Source organism: Sminthopsis crassicaudata, chromosome 3 (genome assembly GCF_048593235.1).
Source record: "Sminthopsis crassicaudata isolate SCR6 chromosome 3, ASM4859323v1, whole genome shotgun sequence".
Classification (NCBI taxonomy): Eukaryota; Metazoa; Chordata; class Mammalia; order Dasyuromorphia; family Dasyuridae; genus Sminthopsis; species Sminthopsis crassicaudata.
The window spans coordinates 217,724,061-217,746,578 of record NC_133619.1 but is presented as its reverse complement, the minus strand read 5'-3'; the positions used below and the strand labels follow the sequence as shown (position 1 = coordinate 217,746,578).

At 34.0% G+C, this 22,518-nt stretch overlaps 1 protein-coding gene across 7 annotated transcripts in view; it reads right to left on the bottom strand.

Moving 5' to 3' along the window:
* Positions 1–22,518, bottom strand: part of GPM6B (glycoprotein M6B) — a 214,540-nt gene that overhangs the window by 45,390 nt on the left and 146,632 nt on the right. For 2 of the 7 annotated variants that reach the window (XM_074299978.1, XM_074299980.1), the window contains exon 1: positions 8,805–9,278. The exons of 3 other annotated variants lie outside the window; for them this stretch is intronic. In XM_074299978.1, the coding sequence (XP_074156079.1) occupies positions 8,805–8,865 (61 nt within the window). In that variant the 5' untranslated portion in view covers positions 8,866–9,278. Of the gene's footprint in view, positions 1–8,804; positions 9,279–22,518 lie in introns of those variants that run through there. 2 more of the 7 variants (XM_074299977.1, XM_074299975.1) reach the window with 2 other exon arrangements.

Here is a 22,518-nt window from a genome sequence, read left to right as displayed (position 1 = left end):
TGGACATATCATAAAAAGATGAGAGGGTGTCACAGAGACACCCTCTGGGTATAGCAGTACTGAGCTGTTAAAAATATTTCTCCAGAAAGGATAACAAAATTTATGCACCCAGGAAATGGGGCCTGCCAATACTTGTGCTTTTTGAAGCCCAATTCAAGAAAATGACTTCTTTAAAAGGTGTTTTTTAATACTAAAAAGAGGTAAAGATGAGACTGAGTAGTGCAATATTCCTAAATCATTCCAAACTCTCACTTCTGAAGGGATCTTCATCAAAAATGAAGAAAGGGAAATTCCTGATAACAAAGCAAGTTCATAGAATGTTAGAACTATAGGATACCCCTTCATGTTATAGGTCTAGTGTTAGAGCCAAAATTTGAACCCAGATGTTCTTTGTTCATTCCTCTTCAGGCTGTCTCAGCTCCCTCTCCTTTGATTGGATAACTCCTTATAGAAGTTTTTAAGGATGGTATCCAAATCAGCCATGTCCAGATTTAGAACTTTCTTTAATAATATCATCTCCCTCTCCAACTTTTTTTTCTGTATTGTCTTACCCATTAGAATGTAATCTCCTTGAAGGTAAGGCTATCTTTCTTTCTGTTTGTATTTGTATTTCTACTGTTTAGCACAGTGACTGACACATAATAGGCAAAACAAATAAATTACTAAATTCAATTAATAATAATTTAGTTATTAATAAATAAAATAGGGGGCAGCTAGGTGGCGCAGTGGAGGATCCATGTTCAAATCTGGTCTCAGACACTTAACACTTCCTAGCTATGTGACCCTGGGCAAGTCACTTATCCCCAGTCTCAGGGGAAAAAAATAAAATAAAATAAAATAATAAATGATTATTGACTGATTCTAAATCAAATGTTCTTTCCACTACAACATGCTTTCTTCTAGTTTATAAATAAACACAGCATAACTCAAAGGCAGTGTCCCAGTAACTTTGGAGGGAGAGAGGAAGAGGAACAAAAGAGGATCCAGATCTGTCATTTCTTTGAAGGGATCTTTCAGTGTAAAAACTCCCTTCCCTAATTTTATTACACATTAACAGCTCATTTATAAGCAAATCTTGCTTGCTTGGGAGTGTTGAGAAATTAAGTGACTTGACCATAGTTACACAACTAGTATATATAAGAGGAAGAACTTAAATTCATATTTTCCTGATTCTAAAGTCAGCCCTCTCTATTCTCTCTTCTTCTTCTTCTTATCCTAATACTTAGAATGGGAATATAGAATCTTTATTGAAAAATCTCTGATGGGATATACTCTTACTCCTCATATTTATTTATATAATGCTTCAAGGTTTACATAATGCTTTCCACAAACTAACCTTGTGAGATTGCTATTACAAGTATAATATAGGATTGAACTTGGTTTACATGAACCTACTTCCATCTTGGAGGCTTCTCATTTATTCTATTCTTTACCTTATACCCCCACCAGGGTTTCCTTCTGAGAATTTCAGCATGTGAATTCTTAGCTTAAGGGAAATCAGTTCCCATATATGCATTAAGGCTAATGATGCTGGATATAAGATAGAATAAGTTTTATTTTACTGACACAAAGGTCTTATACTCTAGCTCCAAATAATTGTCTTTATTTTTCTTGTGAGTCCCTACCTTTCTCAGAGACTTAAACATTCGGTAAATTTACAAAATTTCCCTTTGCATGAAGATCCATCTCCAAAAGGGAAAAGAATCATTAGAGAAGCTCCCACTTTTCCAAATCAATCATCTTCAAATGTGAGCATTGACTTACATCAAGGTGGTTATATATCTTATTAAGGAGTTAACAAAATAAGGAGTTAACATGGAGTTAACCCTGTCATGAGAGCAATAAGTCCTTAAGAAAAACTCAGTGGAGCCTTACTAAGTTCTTTTAGGATACACCAGTTACACAAATATTATCCCCATTATTATTATTATCCATATTAAGCTATGAGAATCAAAGAACAAAGAGATTAAGTGATTTGCTGAAGTTCATATACCTATTAAGAATCAGAACTTGACTTCAAGAAGTTGTCTTTACTGGATTCCAAATTCTTTCCACTACGACATGCTGCATCTAATTCTAGAATTAGGGGAACTGTGTTGATAATAGAGAATAAAGCCTTGATTAGTGTGGGGCTTTGTCCCAGGGTGCCAAAAAATAGAGGGTGATGACAGCATTTATACTCCTTCAACAACAGAGAAACAAGGCTGGTTAGAACCTAGTTAGCAAGGATGCTAAGTAAAAGTAAAAAGCTCTCCCACATGGCATCTGTTTCTCCTCCACCCACCTGAGCTGTCATACCCTAGCACACTCCTTTATTCACCTTAAACCTCATCCTAAAGTCTCTGTCTCTGCTCCACATCTACTCCTCAATTTCATTTGCCTTAAAAATTGATTGTGAGTGTGTGTGTGTGTGTGTGTGTGTGCATGCATGTGCATGCATGTACATGCACGTGCATGCATGTACATGCACGTGCATGCAGATGGTCTAGAGCTCATTTAAGGGTATGGGAGGTGGGAGCTACTTTTAGCTCCAATGGAGGAGGAAAGAAAAGATTCCAACTCAAATGTCACATATAAACCCAATGGAAAAAATAATCTATAAAGATTCTCTTAGAAAGTAGATGTCGCGAGACATTTAGGCTGAAGATATTTGAGTGACTTAAGTTTAAAAAAACATTATTTGAAGAAAGGAATGAAACAAGAATTAAGAGTATTTAGGGATATACAGAGGTTATTGGTTTATCTGGGTCTTCTCCAAATCAGTCAGTCAGTATTATTATGTATCAGGCAGTATTCTAATGAGATAATCCTTGTCGTTAGGGGTTTTACATTCTATTTTGACTATATATTAAAGAGAAATTCAAAATTTAAAAAGTGAACTTTAGAGCTTTTTTTTTTCTTTTAGCTTTATCTTTACTTAGGACCTGTGATCTAAAAAGGAGGCCAAACTCCACTGTTCTATTTACTAACATTTAGGAATTTATGTAACGGTAGGCAATAAAGAGACAAAGACTGATTCTCTGGAAATAAATAACTTATTTTCTAATGATGTTCCTCAAAGGAAGTACACATCAAACCCTTATTTTTGCTGGGTCATTTTGCTTTTCAAAAAGAAAAATGCAGTACCTGAAACATAGCAAACATTTAATAATTGTTGTAACTTCAAATATATAAAACAATTCCTTCATTTTCACAACCCAACTGGTGTAATTGAACAAACTACCATGAGTCCTTGGTTCATCTTCCATAAGATATACAACTGCCTTGGGCAGAGATCATTACTCTTCTACTGGACATTGCTACTCATTGCTGTTTTAGCATCCCACCGAGGCAAAAGTTATTGTAATGGTGATATGGGATTCCCTATGTGTAATTTCCTCCAAAAAATGCTTACTTTGCTACTGTAAGAACAATAATAGCTGATACTTGCATAGCTCATTAACATTTGCAAAACACTTTAAACGCTATCATTTCATTAATTCCCACAAGTCTGTGGGAATTCATGGTATGTACTTCCATTTTACAAATCAGGAAATTGAGGCTCATACAGGGGAAGTGGTTTGAAGTGGAAGGGGTTAAAAAGCTAGTTTTAGAGGTAGGGTCTGAACACAAGTATCGCCTATCTCCATGTCCATATTTTGACAAGACAACACAGCTTTAACCACAAACCACTCCTAATTTAGTGCTTAAAGGCATAGAAAAGGTAATCTTTACAATGACTAGGAAATAAGTATTGCAAGAATAATTACTCTCTTAGACAGGGTCATTGAGCTTACAAGTGTTGGAACTGAGATTTAAACCCAGCATTTTCTACCAAAGTTCTCAAGTAATGTTGTTGTTTGTTTGTTTTTTGTTCTTGAATTAGGGGCAAGGTATCAAGAAAGTGATGTCATGATGTGCAAGTGAATGTAAGTGAGGGAAGGGCTGTGCAAAGTTACCTGAATCACTTTCCCCTCCAGAGCTATCATAAGAACAACTGAAGATATTGAGGCAGTAAACCACTATACATAAGCATGGAGCTAACAAGATCACTGTCATGAGTTGTATCTATCAGGACATATTGATTTTACTCTGCTCTTGAGTCACAGACTGTGCCCCTAATCGAGGCTACATCAGGAATGTTCTCTCTTTTATTATAAAGAGTTCCCACAGATCAATCATCAACTGTGGGGTGGGGAAATGAGTCTCATTAACTGAGGAAATAACATCATCCATGAAGAAGGACAGTACATTCATTACATCACTGCCTTGACATAGCACTAGATGTTTGCACATGTTCAAAGATATTATTTAAGATCATTTTCTGAATAATTCACTCATGTAGCTAAATAACAACAAAAAAAGGAAGGTGGAAGGCAAGCCTGGCATCATGTTATAAACTCATTTTGAAAGGGATAAATGTAGAATGACTTTCTTTGTGAGAAAAGAGGATGTAACAGATCTGAGTATAGAAAAATATACTTTGGAATGGAATGTTAGATATATGGGAGATAGGTCCAATGGCTTATTTAAATCCTTTTTCCTTTTAAGTTTTTATTTTTAAAAAGCTATGTCCTTTGCATATGTCCAGTACCATCTGGTGCACCATGCTGCTTTCTTACATACAGGATGGTTCACCAGATGTCCTATGCCTCAGATGGCCTTTTTGGTTAAAATACCATGAGCATAGAGTAGGTAAAAACTGTAATCAGCAAGTCTCTGTGTAATACCTCCAGGGGGAAAATTAAAAAAACATATTTCAAAAGTATTTTAATAAACAGGCTATTTTGAATAGTACCAACTTAAAATATATATATATATATATATGTATATATATATATATATACATAAACACATTATATTTGCTTACTTCCTCATTTCAAAAGATCTTATATCTCAAGGAAAACTTGCTTAGTTATTCAGTTTAAGACATTCAATGTTAAGAATTTCTACCCCAAACCAGAAAATATTAACAAATGCATTTAAATGTTTTTGTGGCTGTTTTTCTACAATCTCATGAAATTATATTTAATTCTATAAAATTCATATTAAAGATCTGTAAGGAATTCAAGGATCATTTGTGTTTGTTTCCTGTTTTCAATGTGTTAAAAATCAAAGTCTAAGGATCTGATGTTTTTATTTTACCATTTTTATTTTCCTACATGACAAAGGAATCAATTTGATTCTGAGGATCCCAGCATCTGACTTATGACAAGGATGCCTAGAAACCCGATCTTCCTAACTCCATGAATGAGCAGTAGATTCCATTTTCTTGGGCCCAAAGATTTCTGGTAGCCTATAATAAAAATAATTTCCAACATGGGTTTTTGGATTTTCTTCATAACAAAGCATAAAAAATTGGACCATCTTATACTCCGGTACAATAAAATTATATCTATGTTTACTTTTTTTTTTCTACCCTGTGATTATGTACAAAAGTCCTTCCCAGCAATTTCAAAAGCTTAGAGTCCATCTTATTGTGAAAAATGTAAAGTTTTTAAATCAATGGAAACCAAACTCCTCTCTATCATTGGTCACCTATTTCTCAGGAGATGTGCAGAATTACAAAAGGCATTTTATTCTGCTCATGGATTTTATTTTCAATGAATCTGATTATTTGGTTCTCCCATTCTGAACCAATTTAAAGGCCTGAGAGTTGAAAATATCATCTGTAAAAAATGGACACTTTTCAGCCCCATTTAAGAAACATCCATTTAACACTTCAAGTGAGCTTTCATCATTTTGAATTTTTTCGGAGGAAAAAGCTATGTAAATATTCCTAAACTTGGGCATTTTTACAGTAAGTTTGTTTAAAAAGGCTGATGACTAGTTTTTGTTTTTTAAATTAAACTTGTCATGGGAGGAGGTAGAGAGGGAGTAGAAAATAAGAAGTGATGTGGTGGTGATTATGAGAAGTCAGTGTGGTGTTACTTAAAAGGAACTATCTTATTATAGAGAAATTAGAAGAATCCTACTAGCTGGTCAGGTATTCTTACTTATGGAAAGATACTAAAGGGACATTGGAAGAGTAGAGTTAATTACCCAGAACAAATAATGTAAATCTAGAAAGTAAGATGCATTTATATACTTATAATACACTATAATAATTAAAAAATTATTTTTGAGGACTTAGGTAAGTGACAATAACAAGGAAGAAGAAAAGACTGAAGTATTTCAATTGAAGATCTTAGAAGTGAAAGGGATAGGAAAAAGAAGGGATACAAGATAGCATGTACTGAAACCACATGTGAAAAGACAGAATGTAGAAAATTAAATTTAGTAATGAAAATCACTGAATGTAAAATGTGCTTTAAAATTACTTCCCAAGTTTAGAAAACGCAAATTTCTGTCCTGATTGGAGGAAAAGTTCATTTTAACATAAAAAAATTATGATTTTCCAAATCACATTTGAAGGAATATTTAAATTGTATGCATTAAATATACTCTTTCCCCTTCCCCAATCTCTTATATATATGGTTTGTAAACTGATTAATTCAAGACACTCCAAAGAAAACATTTTTGTGAGATTTGGTTTTGTGCAATCAGCACCTAAACTTGCTTTTTTTTTTATTTTGGCTTATCTAAATAAAGATGGGTAACTGGACTTCTTTCCAATATAACATTTATGGTGGTTTCTTTACCTCCCACTTCTTTGAATCAACAAAATCAATGATCTGACCTTTGTATTTGCTTATTTTTATTCATTTGGGCATGCAAGGCCAGCGTGCAGATGATATCATCTGATAATTGACCATTTCACATTATTTGAAATGTATCTAGAATTTGAATTTTGTAATTCTGCAAGCCTCCACATGAATCATATTTTATCTCAAGTTTTATTGCCCAAACCCAGCTGACTAGTTTTCAAATACATAATGTTGGGTCTACAGAAGCAGTTTGTGTCAATGTGTTGTAATGAATGAAACTCCACTGTATTTATCAAATAATTTGTTTATGGTACAAAAAATGTAAAAGGTAACCTTCAAAAGCCATTAAATAGTGTAGTGCTTTGAAACAAGGCCAAGAGATTATCAATTGAACTGGGTTTTTTTTTTTTCTATTGTTATACATAAAGATGACCCAGGACATTTTAATAGCTTGTATACTGAGAAACAGCATTATGAATTTAGGAATGTATTCAGGTTTCTGGTTCGTAATTGCTTCTATATGGCTGTGGGAGTCTCATAAGAGGTATTTTCATATGGAGTCAATGGTTTTCTGGCAGTTGGCAAACGCCATATTTCAAACATAGAGATTCTGTAGTAAGGAAGGCTTTTGGGCAAATTACTAAAAAAAATATCAATGACATCATCAAATCAGCTGTAATAATACAGTTATGTTCCAAAAGGAATATTAAATGTTTATCTCTGATGATCTTGAAAACGAAGCCCTTCAACTCTATGGATATCCTGTAGGTTCATCTTACCACTGGACTGATTTCTGCCCAGGTTTCATCATTTTGCCATTTTGCTTTTATTTTTCATTCATAAAAAATGTACAAAGCTTCTTCTAAATAAAAACATGGATTGCCAAATTTACGCTTAAGCTCACATTTCAAAACTTATTAAATGATGATGAGAAAAGGCTTGATATGATTTATATCACATCAAGATGCTATATAATCAGCATAATGTGTATTAATATTTAACGCACACCAGTGATTCCATTTTACAAAACTACTATTGTCTAGCAACCATCATTGGACCATGATGACACGATAAACCAACTTAATATGACTTATTTCTATAATAGACTCATCATCTCTATTGAAAGGGTGGCTTCTACTTGTATAATAATCTACCATATCAAAGGAGACAGATGAGATGCGATGAGATGTGATAACCTGGCAGTGGCTGAATTTGCACTTTGGAGTGTTCAACTTGTGATCAGTCCATCACCCAGGGAGCACAGAGATTAATTAAGCCTCTCTCCTCTGCCATTTTCTTATCTCAAAATGATTAACTTGGATTGCTTTTTCTCTCCACCAAGCTGGTCATGTTTTTTCTCTCCACCAAGCCAAGAGAAACATGACCTGGATCTAAGATTCTTTTTAAGAAACGAATCTAAATTTCTTCCCCTTCTTGTAAACATCATGGAATCTTTTAATAAGAGTAGCATTAGGTGGAGGTGGGGGAAGGAGAGAACAGGACTAAAATTCACCTTACAATACTGTTATTTCAAGATTTATTCTAGGCATGTGTTATATTTCAGGAGACATTGATTTAACCATATACAAATTCTCTTTAGGAGCATATGCCATATTAGCATGAGATTCTAGTAGTCAAAAGAGAGAGAGAGGAGAGAGAGATGAGGAGAAGAGAGAGAGAGAGAGAGAAAATATCTAAATCGCTGGGGAAAAAAACCAAGAGGGTTTCATATGCATGCACTCTGTTATCATTCCAGTTCTATACCATTCTACATTGGCAGAAAACATATGCTATCATAACATGTTTTGAAAGCTCAAGAGCCTCTGTAAGCAATAGCACATAAATACTGAGTGGTGGACAAATAGGCTGGGGGAAAAACCCGATCAGTTTTCTCACTCTCTCTACTATGTGACAGATTACATAGAGATAATAGGGGTTTTTCTGGAAGGACTATTTTCAGGTAGAAATGGGTAAAGATTTGGGGTGAGAACCCAGAGGACTCAGCAGCCCCTCTCATCTGTTGTCAATTCTCAAAGGCAAAAGAAAAAGAGAAAAGAAAAATCCCTGCAGGCAGAAGATGCCATAGTGATTGTTTAAGAGCAAGTTCTACAGTCTAAACCTTTTTTAAGCACCCCCAAAGAAAAGATTTAAACAGGCTATTGTTAGAACTCTAGGTACCTTTTTTCTCTTGGCTTTGTTCTGTATTTTCCTCCGCTGCAGTTTCCATGGCTGGCTTCATACCATCCACCAAAAATGCTTTTTACCCCGCTCCCCCCCAAACGAGGCGTACCCCCCTCCACTATTCCCTTTCTTTTGACTCCCCTCCGTCTCTTATTTACAGCGCCAGTGATTGAGGGGCTCTGTTCTCTTCTACAGTAGATTACGGTCCCTTCCCAGATGCCTTCAATTTCACTCTGCTACAGGTCCATAAAGATCTCTGCCAGGGAACAGTCAGCCATACGTCACCGAGGATCCCAGTTATAAAATACCCATTCTTCCCCTCGATTGTGTTTAAAGTTTCAATGTAGTCTGGACGGGAAAGAGCTTGCTCCGTGGCCACTGGTTTTCCCCTTTGCCTCCACTGTCTCGCTTTCTCAACCTCCCTTTCTTTCTTCCAAAGACTCCCGATGAATGCTAATCAATTCTCCCACTGAAGAATAGATTTGTGACATCAGGAGAGAGGATGTGTGTGAGAATGAAAAGCCCCCCCTCCTACCGCATGACTCAGCGACAGAACTGCCCCCAGCCCAGCACACACAGCCTCTGCCTGCCGCCCCACAGAGTCCTTTCCCATGGGACCTTACTATTATGCTTCACATTTTGATTTGTTCCATATGCCCCCCCCCTTTATATCTCCAAGGGCAGAGACCCAGCATTTGACCACTGTCTGTACTTTATCTGCTTACTTTAACATTTTTCTTACACAAAGCATGAATAGCAACAACCAAAAAATAAATAAAAGTACAAGCACACCCATGTTTGGCTATGTTAACAGCCTCATAATTCGTCAGTGCTAAGAACCTTTTCCCAGTCTTGGCTAGCAAAAATTTATAATAAGAGAAAATAAAACTCAATTTCAAGAAATGAGAATATCCCTGAATCCCCAAATTTTAAAAATAAATTTAATTTATAGCGAGCATGTGTGGCATAACTTATTGGCATTTCTGAAGGATGACACAAAAAATAAAGTGGTCTTCTCTGTAGGCATGGTTATTTTAGCATATTTTTAAAAATAAAAAACCAGAAAGCCATATACTTATTTTAGTTGTAACCTAAATATTTAGCAAGACAAGAATTTGCCATTGTTTCCATTACTAAAATTTTTAGTTATCAATTTCAGAAACTTTTATTACATACTCAAAAACTTTAGCACCCCAAGAGCTTAACTCATCCAAGCATATATGGCTTTATCATGGTTATGTGCCATATGTCTCCAGGCTACACTAATTTTCTGCACTTTTCTTTAGCCTTTGGCTGACCCACTTATTTTCATTGTCCCCATAAGAAACTCCAGTCATATGTCGAGATGGCCATTCATGAGAGCAGGCTCAACAAATGAATGGCTCCTTGGCTGTGAATTGAGCCAGTAAGCCAGTTATGATTTAGCACCTGTTCTTGTAGGCACATAGAATGACAAGAGACAGAAACCACTTCTCTTCACTCTCCTAATAAAGTTGCCAAGTTGTAAAAGTTTGCTGGTTTCCAAGCCAAAACTTTGAAAAAAAAAAAAAGAAGTGTATAAGATCCTAAAGCAAGACCTTAGACAAACAATCTAGCCATTTAATGCATTAGTTTTAGATAATCCTCTAGACTTCTGAACAATCCAATGCCTTTGATGTGGTTACACTAGAAAAGGTTTTGAAAACCAGTTTGGTCTGTTTACTTTTTTCTTTTAAAAATTCCCTCAGCAAAGATGTGAGAATACCAGAAGCAACTCTGTCTCATGTCAATGTCACTGCCAATACAATTTGTTAATTGGGAGGCCGTCAAGCCTGCTACAAGCTGAAAACCATACCTTCTGTTCCCTCCTCTTTAAAGACTATTTTTTACTTCTTTTTAAAAGAGATTCATAGCTATTATCATTCCCAAACAGGAAGCCCAATATGGTATCCTAACCAGGAAGGTCTTAAACATTACCACAAAGAATACCTCAATCTGTTCAGCCAGAATGATGACTATTGTTATGTTAGAATAGGCTCATTTTCTCCCCTAAGCAGTTCAAAAATAATGAAAACTGAAACAACTAAAATAATGAAACCAAGCACAAAAAGGTATAGCAATGACCAGGAATAAAACTGTCCTAAAAATCCACTATCAACCGTGTCATTTATTTCTAGAAACAACTGATAAGAATATTTTCTAGCTGTTGCTTGACAAGATTATTTTTAAAATATGGCTAGGAGAGGAAGGCAGAATAATACCAACAACATTTGGGTAAGCATAGCTTCCTGGGCTTGGGAATTACAGTAAAAGAACAAAAGATGAGAAGGCCCTTCCAGCTGGTGCTCACATCCATTTTCAATCAATCCATGTGTCTTTGTAAAATTATTGTTAAATGGCTGGTTTTCACTTCATTCTATTACATGGATTACATCTCTCCCTTCTGCTCTTCTTTCTCCATAGTCAAATTACATAAGAAAATTTTACAAGTTAGAGATGTGAGCTCATAGGGTTATTATCTTTGTTCTCCACATCAACAAAGTGCCATGTGCACAAAAAAACTAAATTGATAATGGTTGTTATTTACTCTTTTGTTTTTTTAGTACTAATGGATAAGAAAAGGACACTTAAAAAACTTCTGGGATACATACTTGTTTTTAAAATCAAGAACACTTTTTAAAAGAAATTATTAACATTTAAAAAATACTGCATAGATAAATCATTAGAACCTTAGAAAAACAGAACTCTCAGCCCTGAAGTCAGGAGGATCTGAGTTCAAATTTGGTCTCAGACAATGAACACTTCCTAGCTATGTGACCATGGGCAAGTCACTTAACCCAAATGCTTCAGCAAAAAGAATAGAACAGAGCTCTGCCCTATGAATTAATTTTCATGTTATAAAGGCAATGAAGACATAAAACACATCACCAGCAAAAATACTGTGTTTACTGATAGGAAATGCAGACATTCAAAAGATTAATTTCATAAGATTACCTAAGATATTCACAAGAATATTAAAATGCAAGAAAATCTTCCTAGAAGGAAAAATTGATGCAAAAATTATTATTATTACTTTATGTTGGCAAAGCTAACATAAAGCAAATGATATAGATCATTTGTAATAAACCTTGTTAGTAACTATCAATATCATTCCTCACTTAATAGAAAAAGAAGTGAGTTCAGAGAGATTAAATGATTTGCCCATGTTTAAACATGGCAGGATTCAAAACTAGGCTCTTCCCAAGTCTAGCACTCTTTATCTATTGTACCATACTACAGTGTATCAGAATAATGGAATTAGATGGAGGATTTGAGGCTTATCTAGTTAAATCTTCCATCCTATGCAAGAATCCCATTTACTGCACTTTTCACAGATGGTCACTCAGCCCATGCCTGACAATTACTAGCAATGGGGAGTTTACTACTTCTGGAAGCCTATTCTGTTAGACAGTCTCTTGCTAAATTGTGCTGAAGACAGAGTTCTGCCTCCGTATAATTTCTACCTATTGACCTGAGGTTTTGTCTTCTAAAGCAACATAAACACACCTAAAACTCTCTTTTATAAGCTTTTCACAAGTAATATGCCTCTCAAATCATCCCTAGTTTTCTCTTCCTTATTGCTAGTTCCTCCAACTATTGTTCACATTATGGTTTTCAAATGGGTCAACATGCTGGTAGTTATCTTCTGTATATATTCTGATTTGTTAATATCCTTCTTAAAATGTGGTACCCAGAGATTGCCTGTCATCGGGGGGAGGGAGTGGAGGGAGGGAGGGATAATTTGGAAAAATGAATACAAGGGATAATATTATAAAAAAATTACTCATGCATATATACTGTGGAAAAAAATTCTAAATAAAATTTTAAAAAATGTGGTACCCAGAAAAGGACACAAAACTCCAGATGTGAACATATTATTATTACTTCACTTGTTCTGGATATAAGACTCCTACTACTAAAGTCTGCAATTACATCAGTTTTTTCTTTCTTTCTTTTTTTTTTTTTTTTTAGGGAAAAATATATAATATGTATATTATGTGTGTATATATACATATGTATGTATAAATAGGCAATTTAGGCATTTTTCATGATAAATGTAATCTAACACTTAAATAAAAAAGCTACAGGAGAACAGTTTGACTATAGGCTAATTGTGGCTGTGTTGAGTATTTTATACTAATCTTGAGTGGTTTTTTTTTCACATACCCCACTCAATTCTAGACTTTTTCCTTCTAACAGACTTATAAATGTACAATATGCCAATTTGTCTTTGCTCCTATAATTGTCTCCTCCATATGTGTCCTTTTTTTCAGTCTCTTCCCTAGTTGAACACTTATCCCAAACATGAAGCCCTTATAAAGTAACCCAAAAAGTCATCACCTAATCTTCCTCTGAAAGAATTTCTCGCAACAAAGAATTCATTACCTTCTAATGGAATTTTCCATTAATTTTAATAGCTTCTTGGTTTTTTCTTAAAAATCTGTTTTGACTACAGTTATATCTATGCCACATAACATTCCAGCTCTTATTATTAAGAAGATTTTCTTTATGTTAAGGCTGAATTTATTTCCTTGTAATTTCCATTTAGGAAGTATGGCTTTGTGGACAAAGAACTAGGAAAATCTGGGTCCAAGTCCTGCTTTTGACATATATTGGCCTTGTTCTCCTGAGGCAAATAGGTTAACTTCTCAGTATTTTAGCCAGTTCTTGAAATATAAAAATTACAGAGAAAGTACAGATTTGCATTGGTAGGAAAGATTCTTCACAAGATGATTTCTATACTGATGATATTATAAATCAGTTTAAATCACTGATTGGTACTGATTCCATCTTCCAGGGTCAAGAATGATTATGCTTATTATTCCAGAAATAATTCATAATTCCTTTACCACATGAAAACCTTTTAAATATTTAGAGAGAATCATCACTTGCCCCCTAACTGCTCTCTTCTCTGGATTCAACATCTTTAGTTCCTTTGACTGATCTTAGGTAGCATGATTTCTACTTCCCTTGCTGTTCCTGGCTGCTTTCTTTTGGCTGAACTCCAGAGTCCTATGGAAGCATTGATTTATTCAACTATTTCTTCTCACTCATTGGGATTATTTGTAACTGAATTGTCAGAATTTCACTTTTTAAGCATTTCTCATTCTTATTGAACCATAATTCCTTGTAGAGTCTCTAAGCCATGAGATCATACCTCACTTTTCTCTGAATTCTGAAATGATTTTCAAAAGTCCAAGACTAAAACCTGACAGTAGTCAATGTCCCCTGCTCATCCTATCAGAACCTTCCAAGATTCTGCAATTTCTACTTAACCAGTTCTTCTTAGTTAGTTTGGATTAAAACACCATATTTAGAGTCTGACCTGGCTGCTTATAATAAAATTCCCAAATTTTATCATTTACCCCTTCTCAATTTATTCTTACTCTCCCCTATCTCTCCTTTCAGAAATTTTCTACCATGCTTCCATTTACATACTTGTGGATTTCTAAAGACATTCATAAATTTTTAAACATATGATACTCTTGCTTCCATTAGATTAATTAATTTGGAAATTCAGTTGAATTAAATAAATATACCCTTCCATTGTGATATTCTGGGATCAAACCCATTTAAAGATAGAGGGACACATATAGGTTGTATATATTTTCTTATTCCCAGTCAGAAGTGCTCTTCTGGTGTTTCATCCCACAACTCTATTGATGGACTAATTACATTTTGCTTTATATTATTTATTTGCTTACATATAATTTTTTCTATTAAAGACTATAACTTCCTTTGGGCAAGGACCTACATCATTTTTATCTATGTATTCCATAGAAGATCATGCACACAGTAGGCAAATTTCAGGTTCACTTTGGGAATAATAAATTGATCCTTGTTCCCAATCAACTTCCTTAATATTTGCAGCTTAAATTGAAGAATGAACTCTTCTGGATAGTTCTTTATGGATCACATATGATTCAGTTTAAAGTCTTCAGTCTCCTTAGCAAATCTTTAACCAAATACATTACCAATCCACTACACCAGTAAAGTAAGCCACAATCAAAAAAAAAAAAAAAAACAAAAAACAAAAAACAAACAAAAAAAACCTGAATCTAGCACTTTGACACCATTTTCTGTTCAATACTCCACTGTAGGTCTTACTTTCTGTCCTTAGTTTTATTTTTAAAAAGTTATTATTTCTATTAAATTGGGAGAAGAAACAAAAGCACTATCTATAATTCTCCTCTATTTTTCTCTAATTCCTCAGTTTACTTCTCAGGACTTTGGATTCTCAAGAGAACATCCTAGAGTCCTTTTGATGATTTTTTTTCCTGCATGAATCCATAGAAGTAAGGGAAGATTTGGATATTTGATGAGTTGTGGCAAGCTCTGTGTCACATCATAGTTTTCTTTTTCTTCATTATGTATGGCTTTCTTCCATTTTCTTGAAATGTTTATGTTTCTTTTGACTTTCCTGGATTACTTCTTCCAATATAAGATTCCTTCATCGCATCTAATAAAACCCACAGACTTAGAAGTATTCCTCAGGTCCTTTCAACTTCTTTAGGAAGGAGATTTGCATTTAGAAGGAATTCATTTAGCTACCACCTCAGAGAGGAAGACAAGTATAGCACATACCTATATGTCATTACAACTATTCTCTTGCTATCCATATTTATTAGATTTGGCAAACCACCTCTCATAGTTACTTCTATTAATGTCATTCCTAAGTGAAGGGTTCTCCTGTAATTATTTACTAACTTAATAACAGACATTTATTGACTATAACCTCTTAGAACTTACTCACCAAGAACCTAACAGAATTCTTTCCTTTTTTAGGTATTCATTCACTGAAATAAGCACTATAAATGGTGATGTGAGTTGGTGATTGTTGCATGTAGAAAGAGATTATTTTAGGGAACAGTAAATATTGAAGTTCTTCTTGTATTCTGGTGACTAGAGTTACACATAATTTATTGAAACAGATGAATTCTAATGAAATAGGTGTAAAATGAAGTTTCTTTTAAGTGAATAATATTTTCCTATATATCTCCATTATAAAATGAGAGATCTTCTGTTAGTAAAATAGACTATGTCAAGAATATGAGAAATATTTCAAAATACCAAATTTAAGATAAAAATATAACCTTCTGAAAAAACAATAAAATTCATGTTTTATTCATGTTAACAATCTTGTGCTGAATTCAGAATATACCATGAAACAAATGATATTAAAATAATTTAATAAAGATTGGAAAATCTCTAGCAATATGGCTGTTTGGGAAGATTGTGTCATCTATAGAACTACAGCTTTAGCACTTTGCCTATGTTAGAAAAATCCTCAAACTGTTATATCAATTCTAATTTTACATTTAACATGTTTTCTTTACTTTACACTTCCCTCCACTTGCAATCACCACCTCCTTTCCATACGTAATCGCCCACTGACACCTGTACAGTTTTCTAGAGAATTTTTACAGTAAAATGAGATAATTCTTTAAAGAAACCTAAAAAGTAAAATGGAACAGTCTACTGTCTTAGAATCATTTTTATATCTGCTGGGACATTTCCACTGCTTGGCAATGGAGTAACACTAGTAATTAGGAAGTGAATTAATTCTACTTGTGTTGATTACTCCTTATCCAAATCAATTGTTTGATAACTTTAGTAGGGGCTGAGAACATAAAGAATAATGTGTAGTTTGAGACCAAGCAGGAAGCATTTATTAAGCATTTGCTAAGTCGTATATTGTGCTAGGCATTAGAAATGTAAAGACAAAATGAAATAAATGGTCTCTTCTCCCAAAGAACTTACAGTCTCAGGCAGGGAAGACAACATAATACAAACGGAGGTAGATGCAGAAGATATATGAGATATTTTGCCCCTGCAAAAAATTAGGAATTCTAAAAGATACAGTTAAGGAAAGAGTAAGGTTGGGGAACAGGCAGTGCAAAGATATGGAGTATTTGGCTTCTTTTTTTTATTCTGGACCATATTTTTCCCAATGTATTTTCTGTCATTTTCCCCTATGACCACCTTTGTTTTGAAACCACTCAATAGGAGAGAGGGGAAAAGGGAAATGGAAGAGAAAGGAAAGAAAGAGAGAAGGAGATAGACAAAGACACAGAAAAGCAGACAGAAACAGACTATTTGAGAGACTATGAAGAATGATCTTAGACTTAGTACAATTTCTTCCTCAGAGAATTACCTAGGATTGCTTCATTTAGCATTATGGCCAAGGGAACCACAACTTTGTCTCTGGGCCTCGCCTACTATCTGAACCTTCCTTGAAGGCTGACTTAGGCTATTCTAATACCTGTCTTTGTTGGTGACATTTGCTATCAGATAATTTAGAAGTTAATTGTTACTTGATATCATTTTCGAATATGACTGAATAAACATTATTCTTCACAGCTCTACATCCAAACTACCAACCTGATGCCCTATTATAAGTAGCAGGAACCATTTCAGCAAACATAAGTTTCCTCCTTTCGGGGGAAAAAAGAAAGTGGAAAAATGACATAAATGCAATATATATCTTGGATGACTTTTTAAAGATTTAAAATCTCTTTGCATGTATTCTATATAGATTTGTTTATAAGACTTTTGTGTTTGGTATATATAACTTGAAAGCAAATTTTATTCAATTACAACTGTATTTATTAAAATTTACTGTTAAATGTTGATATTTTTGATAAAAAATTAAAGGATGATAAATTCCTTAAAGTAATCCCTTAGTGTTTTGCCCATTTATAAGATTCAGGGGAAAAGCAAAGCACAGAAGAAGCCAACATCATAGTAAATTAAAGAAAGGTTTTTTGTTTGTTTGTTTTGTTTTGTTTTTTTGTATTTAGTGCAGTCACAAAAAATGCTCATTGTCAGAAAAGAGCAAAGAAAAGAAGAAAAAATAAACCTGCAAACCCAGTGAATATGATTTTTGACACATGGAATTTGAATTAATCACACTTATGTTTACAGCTCTGTCAGCACTTTATTTTTCTTCAAATGCTTCATTTTTAAAAAGAGTCATTTCATGGATTTCTGAAAAGGGAAGGTTTGCTAGGATTGAAAAACTTGTCTGCTTTTTCTTGTTAATTTATTGATTTTATGTGAATCTTTTTGGATGGATTTTTTTTGTACAGTACTCAATATTTCAATCAAACTGAGACTATTCTTTGAATACTCTCTGTGAGTTCTTACCTTTGGTCATAGTTTTCTTTCTTCCTGGAATATGGCCTCTTTCTCCTATCACTCCATTTACCCTGCTAAATTCTTGTTGTTCATTAGTTTTTCAGTTGTGGGGGCAGCTACGTGGAGCAGTGGATAGAGCACCAGCCTTGAATTAAGGAGGACCCGAGTTCAAATCTAATCTCAGACACTTAACACTTCCTAGCTGTGTGACCCTGGGCAAGTCACTTAATCCCAGCCTCAGGAAAAAAAAAAAAAAAAAAAAAAGAAAGTTTTTCAGTTGTGTCCAATTCCCCTGTGACCCCATTTAGGGTTTTCTTTGCAAAGACACAGGAGTGGTATACCATTTCCTTTTCCAGCTCATTTTACAAAGAAAGAAATGAAGCAAATAGGGTTAAGTGACTTGCCCAGGATCACACAGCTTGGAAGTGTCTGGAAGCCAGATTTGATCTCATGTAGATGAATTCTACATTCCAAAACCAGTTCACGAGATGCCCCTACTAAATTCTATCCATCCTTTAAAAAATCTACAAATATCTACACTACACAAGAGATCAAAGTATTCTGTCAGTTTTAAGAATGGAAAGATCACATTTGTTAGAGAAAAACTGGAAGGATGCATAGAGAAGATATTTTTGGATTTTTAAAGGATGCTAAATCTTAACCATCTTTAAAAAACATACACAAATATCTACGTAGAAACTATTTATTTCATTTTTTGTCTTTGAACGCCTAGCATGGGGTCTGGCACATAGTAGGATGTTAATAAACGTTTGTTGACTGGTCTCAAGTTATACATTATTTTTGTGTTTGTGTTCTTAACTCCTACTGAAGACATACCGGTAATCAAAAGGTTGCCAAATCCTACCCATTCTCTAAAAAAAAAATCCACAAATGTCTTCTCTATGACTTTTTCCATTTTTTTTTTTATAGAAGAAGTGATTTTTCCATTCATTCTTAGAACTTCCAGAATACTTTGATCTCTTGGGGAGTTATTTTTTATTGTGTATCATATTTATTTGTATACACATTTTAGCTCTGATATTATAATGACTATTAACTTCATGAAGACAAAGTAATATCTTAAAGAAAAAAATTTCTTCCACTTGTAATGCCTAATAGAATGAACTGCTCAAAGAGACACCCACTTTGTGCCAGGAACTGTATTAAGCTTGAATGTTAAATAAGCAAAGAGAACCAGAAACTCAGTTAAGTAGAGAGGTTCTTCTACTATGACCAATAAAAAACATTTAATTAAATGCCTAATCTGTGCAAAACACAGTTCTAGACATTAAAGAAAATAGAGATAGATAAAACAAAATTCCTGACCTCAAGGATCTTATAATCTAATAAGAAATAAAATGTTCACAAATAACCATAATGCAAAATAAGGCAATCAAGCTTAGAGGTACAAACCTAATGAGTTCCTCCTTTTCCTTTATCTTTTATAATTTTTTTCTACTCTAAAAAAGAAAATAAAAAATTACTCTTTTTTCTCACTCCTGCCATTTTTTCAATTTATAGTCTTCACTTCAATCTTTTCTTTCCTTTTATTGCTATATATCGTATGACTTTTTAAAAAAAAGATTTAAAGTTTCTTTACATGTATTCCATATAATTTGGTTTGTTTATAAGATTTTTATGTTTGGTATATTTAACTTAAAAACAATTTTTATTCAGTTATAAATATATTTACTAAAATTTAATTTTAAGTATTCATATTTTGGCAAAAAATTTAAGGGATAATAGATTCCCTAATGTAGATTCCTTAGAATTTTGTAGATTCAGAGGAAAATCTGAATGCAGAAGAAACCAACATAAAAGTAAATCAAAGAAAGGTTTTTTTCTTCTTGAATTTAGTGCAGACATAAAAAACGCATTGTCAGAAAAGAGCAAAGAAAAGAGAAACCTGCCAACCCAGTAGAAAGAATTATTTGTATTTGCTTTCCTTATTTCCCATACCAAATCCAATGTTGTTTTTCCCACTATTCCCTATCTTCTTTGACTTTTCTATGTTGGTCCAGCATTGAGAATACTGACCACCACTTCCCTCTGCTTACCTTTTATTTTCCTAATTTTCAAGACATTGTTCTCTCCTAGTATTGCTCCTACTTGACTGGCAACTCCTTCTTTGAATCCCTTATTAATCCATCCTTCTATTCTTCTTGTCCAAAAGTACAGGTTCTCTCTAAAGTTTGTACTGAGTCTGACTTTCTTCTTCCTGTACATTTTTTCTTTTGGTCATCTCGCCTACACAGTGTTCATCTCTGGAATATCTAGCCCCAACGTCTTCCTAAAGTTCAAGGCAGAAGCAGCTGTGTGGTGTAGGTGATAATGTTCTAGACATAAAGACAGGGAGACCCAAGTTCAAATTCTGCCTTAGACACTATCTCTGTAACCTGAACAAATAACTTAACCTCTCTATGTCCCTTTTTGTTCTTCGGTAAAATGAGTGGTTCAGATGCATTAGCTTCCATGTTTTCTTCTTGTTGAACAGCTATACTTGGACCCTCTTGGAACCTCAAAACTCAATATGTCCAAAGATAAAATCTTCCTCTAAATGAATCTTCTTCTCTTCCTAACTTCTCTATTTCTTATGAAGTCACTACCTTTTTTCTAGGTTTGTAATCTTGCAATTATCTTTGATTCCTTTTTCACTCAACAACTACTTTAAATAAGTCATTAATTCCAGTTGATTTTTCCTCCTGAAAATTTTTTATATCTTCCTATTTTAGGGCACGGCTACCACCTTAATTCAAGTTCTCATCACCTTTTATCTGGATTACTGTAGTACTTTCCTAATTTATCTCCCTATTTATATTATCTCCTCTTTCTGCAATCAATCCTTTACCCAAAGATATAACAATAATCTTCATATTGCACAAATCGCTCCTACTTGAAAACTTTCAGTGATTTTCTTCTACTTATAACAGGAATTGTAAAATTTTTTTTCTTATTAAATGGGCTCCTCTGGCAGTATGGTAAAACCTACTGAGCACTTTTTGGAAATAACATGTATTAAAAATCATAATTGAAAGAGATACTAAATTTCAATTAGAGACTAATAAAAATAAAAATGTATTTTTTTCCCATCCAAATTCATGGAGCACCTGAAATCATCCATGGACCTTTTGGAGGTCTGTTTTTTAACTTTTTAAACTCCTTTTTAACTCCTCTAGTTAAGAAATGCTAAGATTGCAATATAATGTGTGGGCCAAATCCTATTTTTGTGTGGCTCATGATCTATGGTTTTTACATCTTAAAATAAGTTTTACTGTATTTAAAAGTGTAAAAATTTTTCTTAGTTGGCAAGCAATACAAAAACAGTTCAATGGGCTGCATTTGGACCTTGGATCATACTTTGTCGTCCCCTAAGGTACAAATCTCCCATTTTGACATTTAAAGATCTTCTGAACTCTTGAGCTCAACTGAACCAACAGTCTCAGCCTTTCTAACATCAGGGATTGATTATAAGTAATCACTATTACACCTGGTGTAGCAAGTAATTGAAATGGATTTCTGTTAAGAAATGAATATTTGTGTACACTTCAGTGACTTTAAACCATATTTTATTGGGAATGGGAGAAAAGATTAATTTAAATGATGTCTAATATATCAGTCTTGATCCTCAATTTTTCCTTCTCTCATTCCATATTGCTTCATTTTGCTACTACACAGAACAAAGAGAGCAGGTGGCAGAGATCCTTGTCAAAAAGAGTTGGAGATGGGGATAGATTTCTATTCTAAGGGGGCAACTAGGTGGCACCATAGTGTATAGAGTGCAGAATCTGAATTCAGGAAGATTCATCTTCCTGAGTTCAAATCAAGCCTCAGACATTTACTAGCTGTGTGACCCTGGGCAAACCATTTAATCCTGTTTGCCTCAGTTCTTCATCTGTAAAAAAATGAGCTAGAGAAGAAACTGCCAAACCTTCCAGTGTCTTTGCTGAGAAAACCTTAAAATGAGTCAGATGTGACTGAAAATAACTGAAAAAAAAAGCCACATGTCTTTGGGCAAGTTACTTAATCTCTCAAAGCCTCTACTTTTTCTCCTATAAAATGGAGAGGATATTTATTACACTACCTACTTCTCAGGCTCATTATAAGGTTCAAATATAATGTTGTATGCAAAATATTTTATAAACATAAGGGAGTGTCAAATTATTGTTGAATATATTTCTATCTTTTTGTGACCACATTTGTAGTTTTCTTGGTAAAGATACTGGAGTGGTTTTACCATTTCCTTCTCCAGTTTATTTTACAGTTGAGGAAACTGAGGTAAATAGAGTTAAGTGACTTGGCCAGAATCACACAGCTAGGAAGTACCTAAGGTCAGATTAGAATTCATGAAAATGAATTTTCCTGGTTCCAAGCCCATTGCTAGTATATAAATAGAGACAAATCTGATATGAATACATTAAAAAAAAGAATTTCTTTATTGAGTTAGGATTGACGGGGATCCAGTAGTATATAATTCCAGATATGGATTAGCATGTGTAGTTATGGGTTAAGGAAAGAGCTAAGTATAGGATAAGATCAGATAGTAAAAGAACCAAAG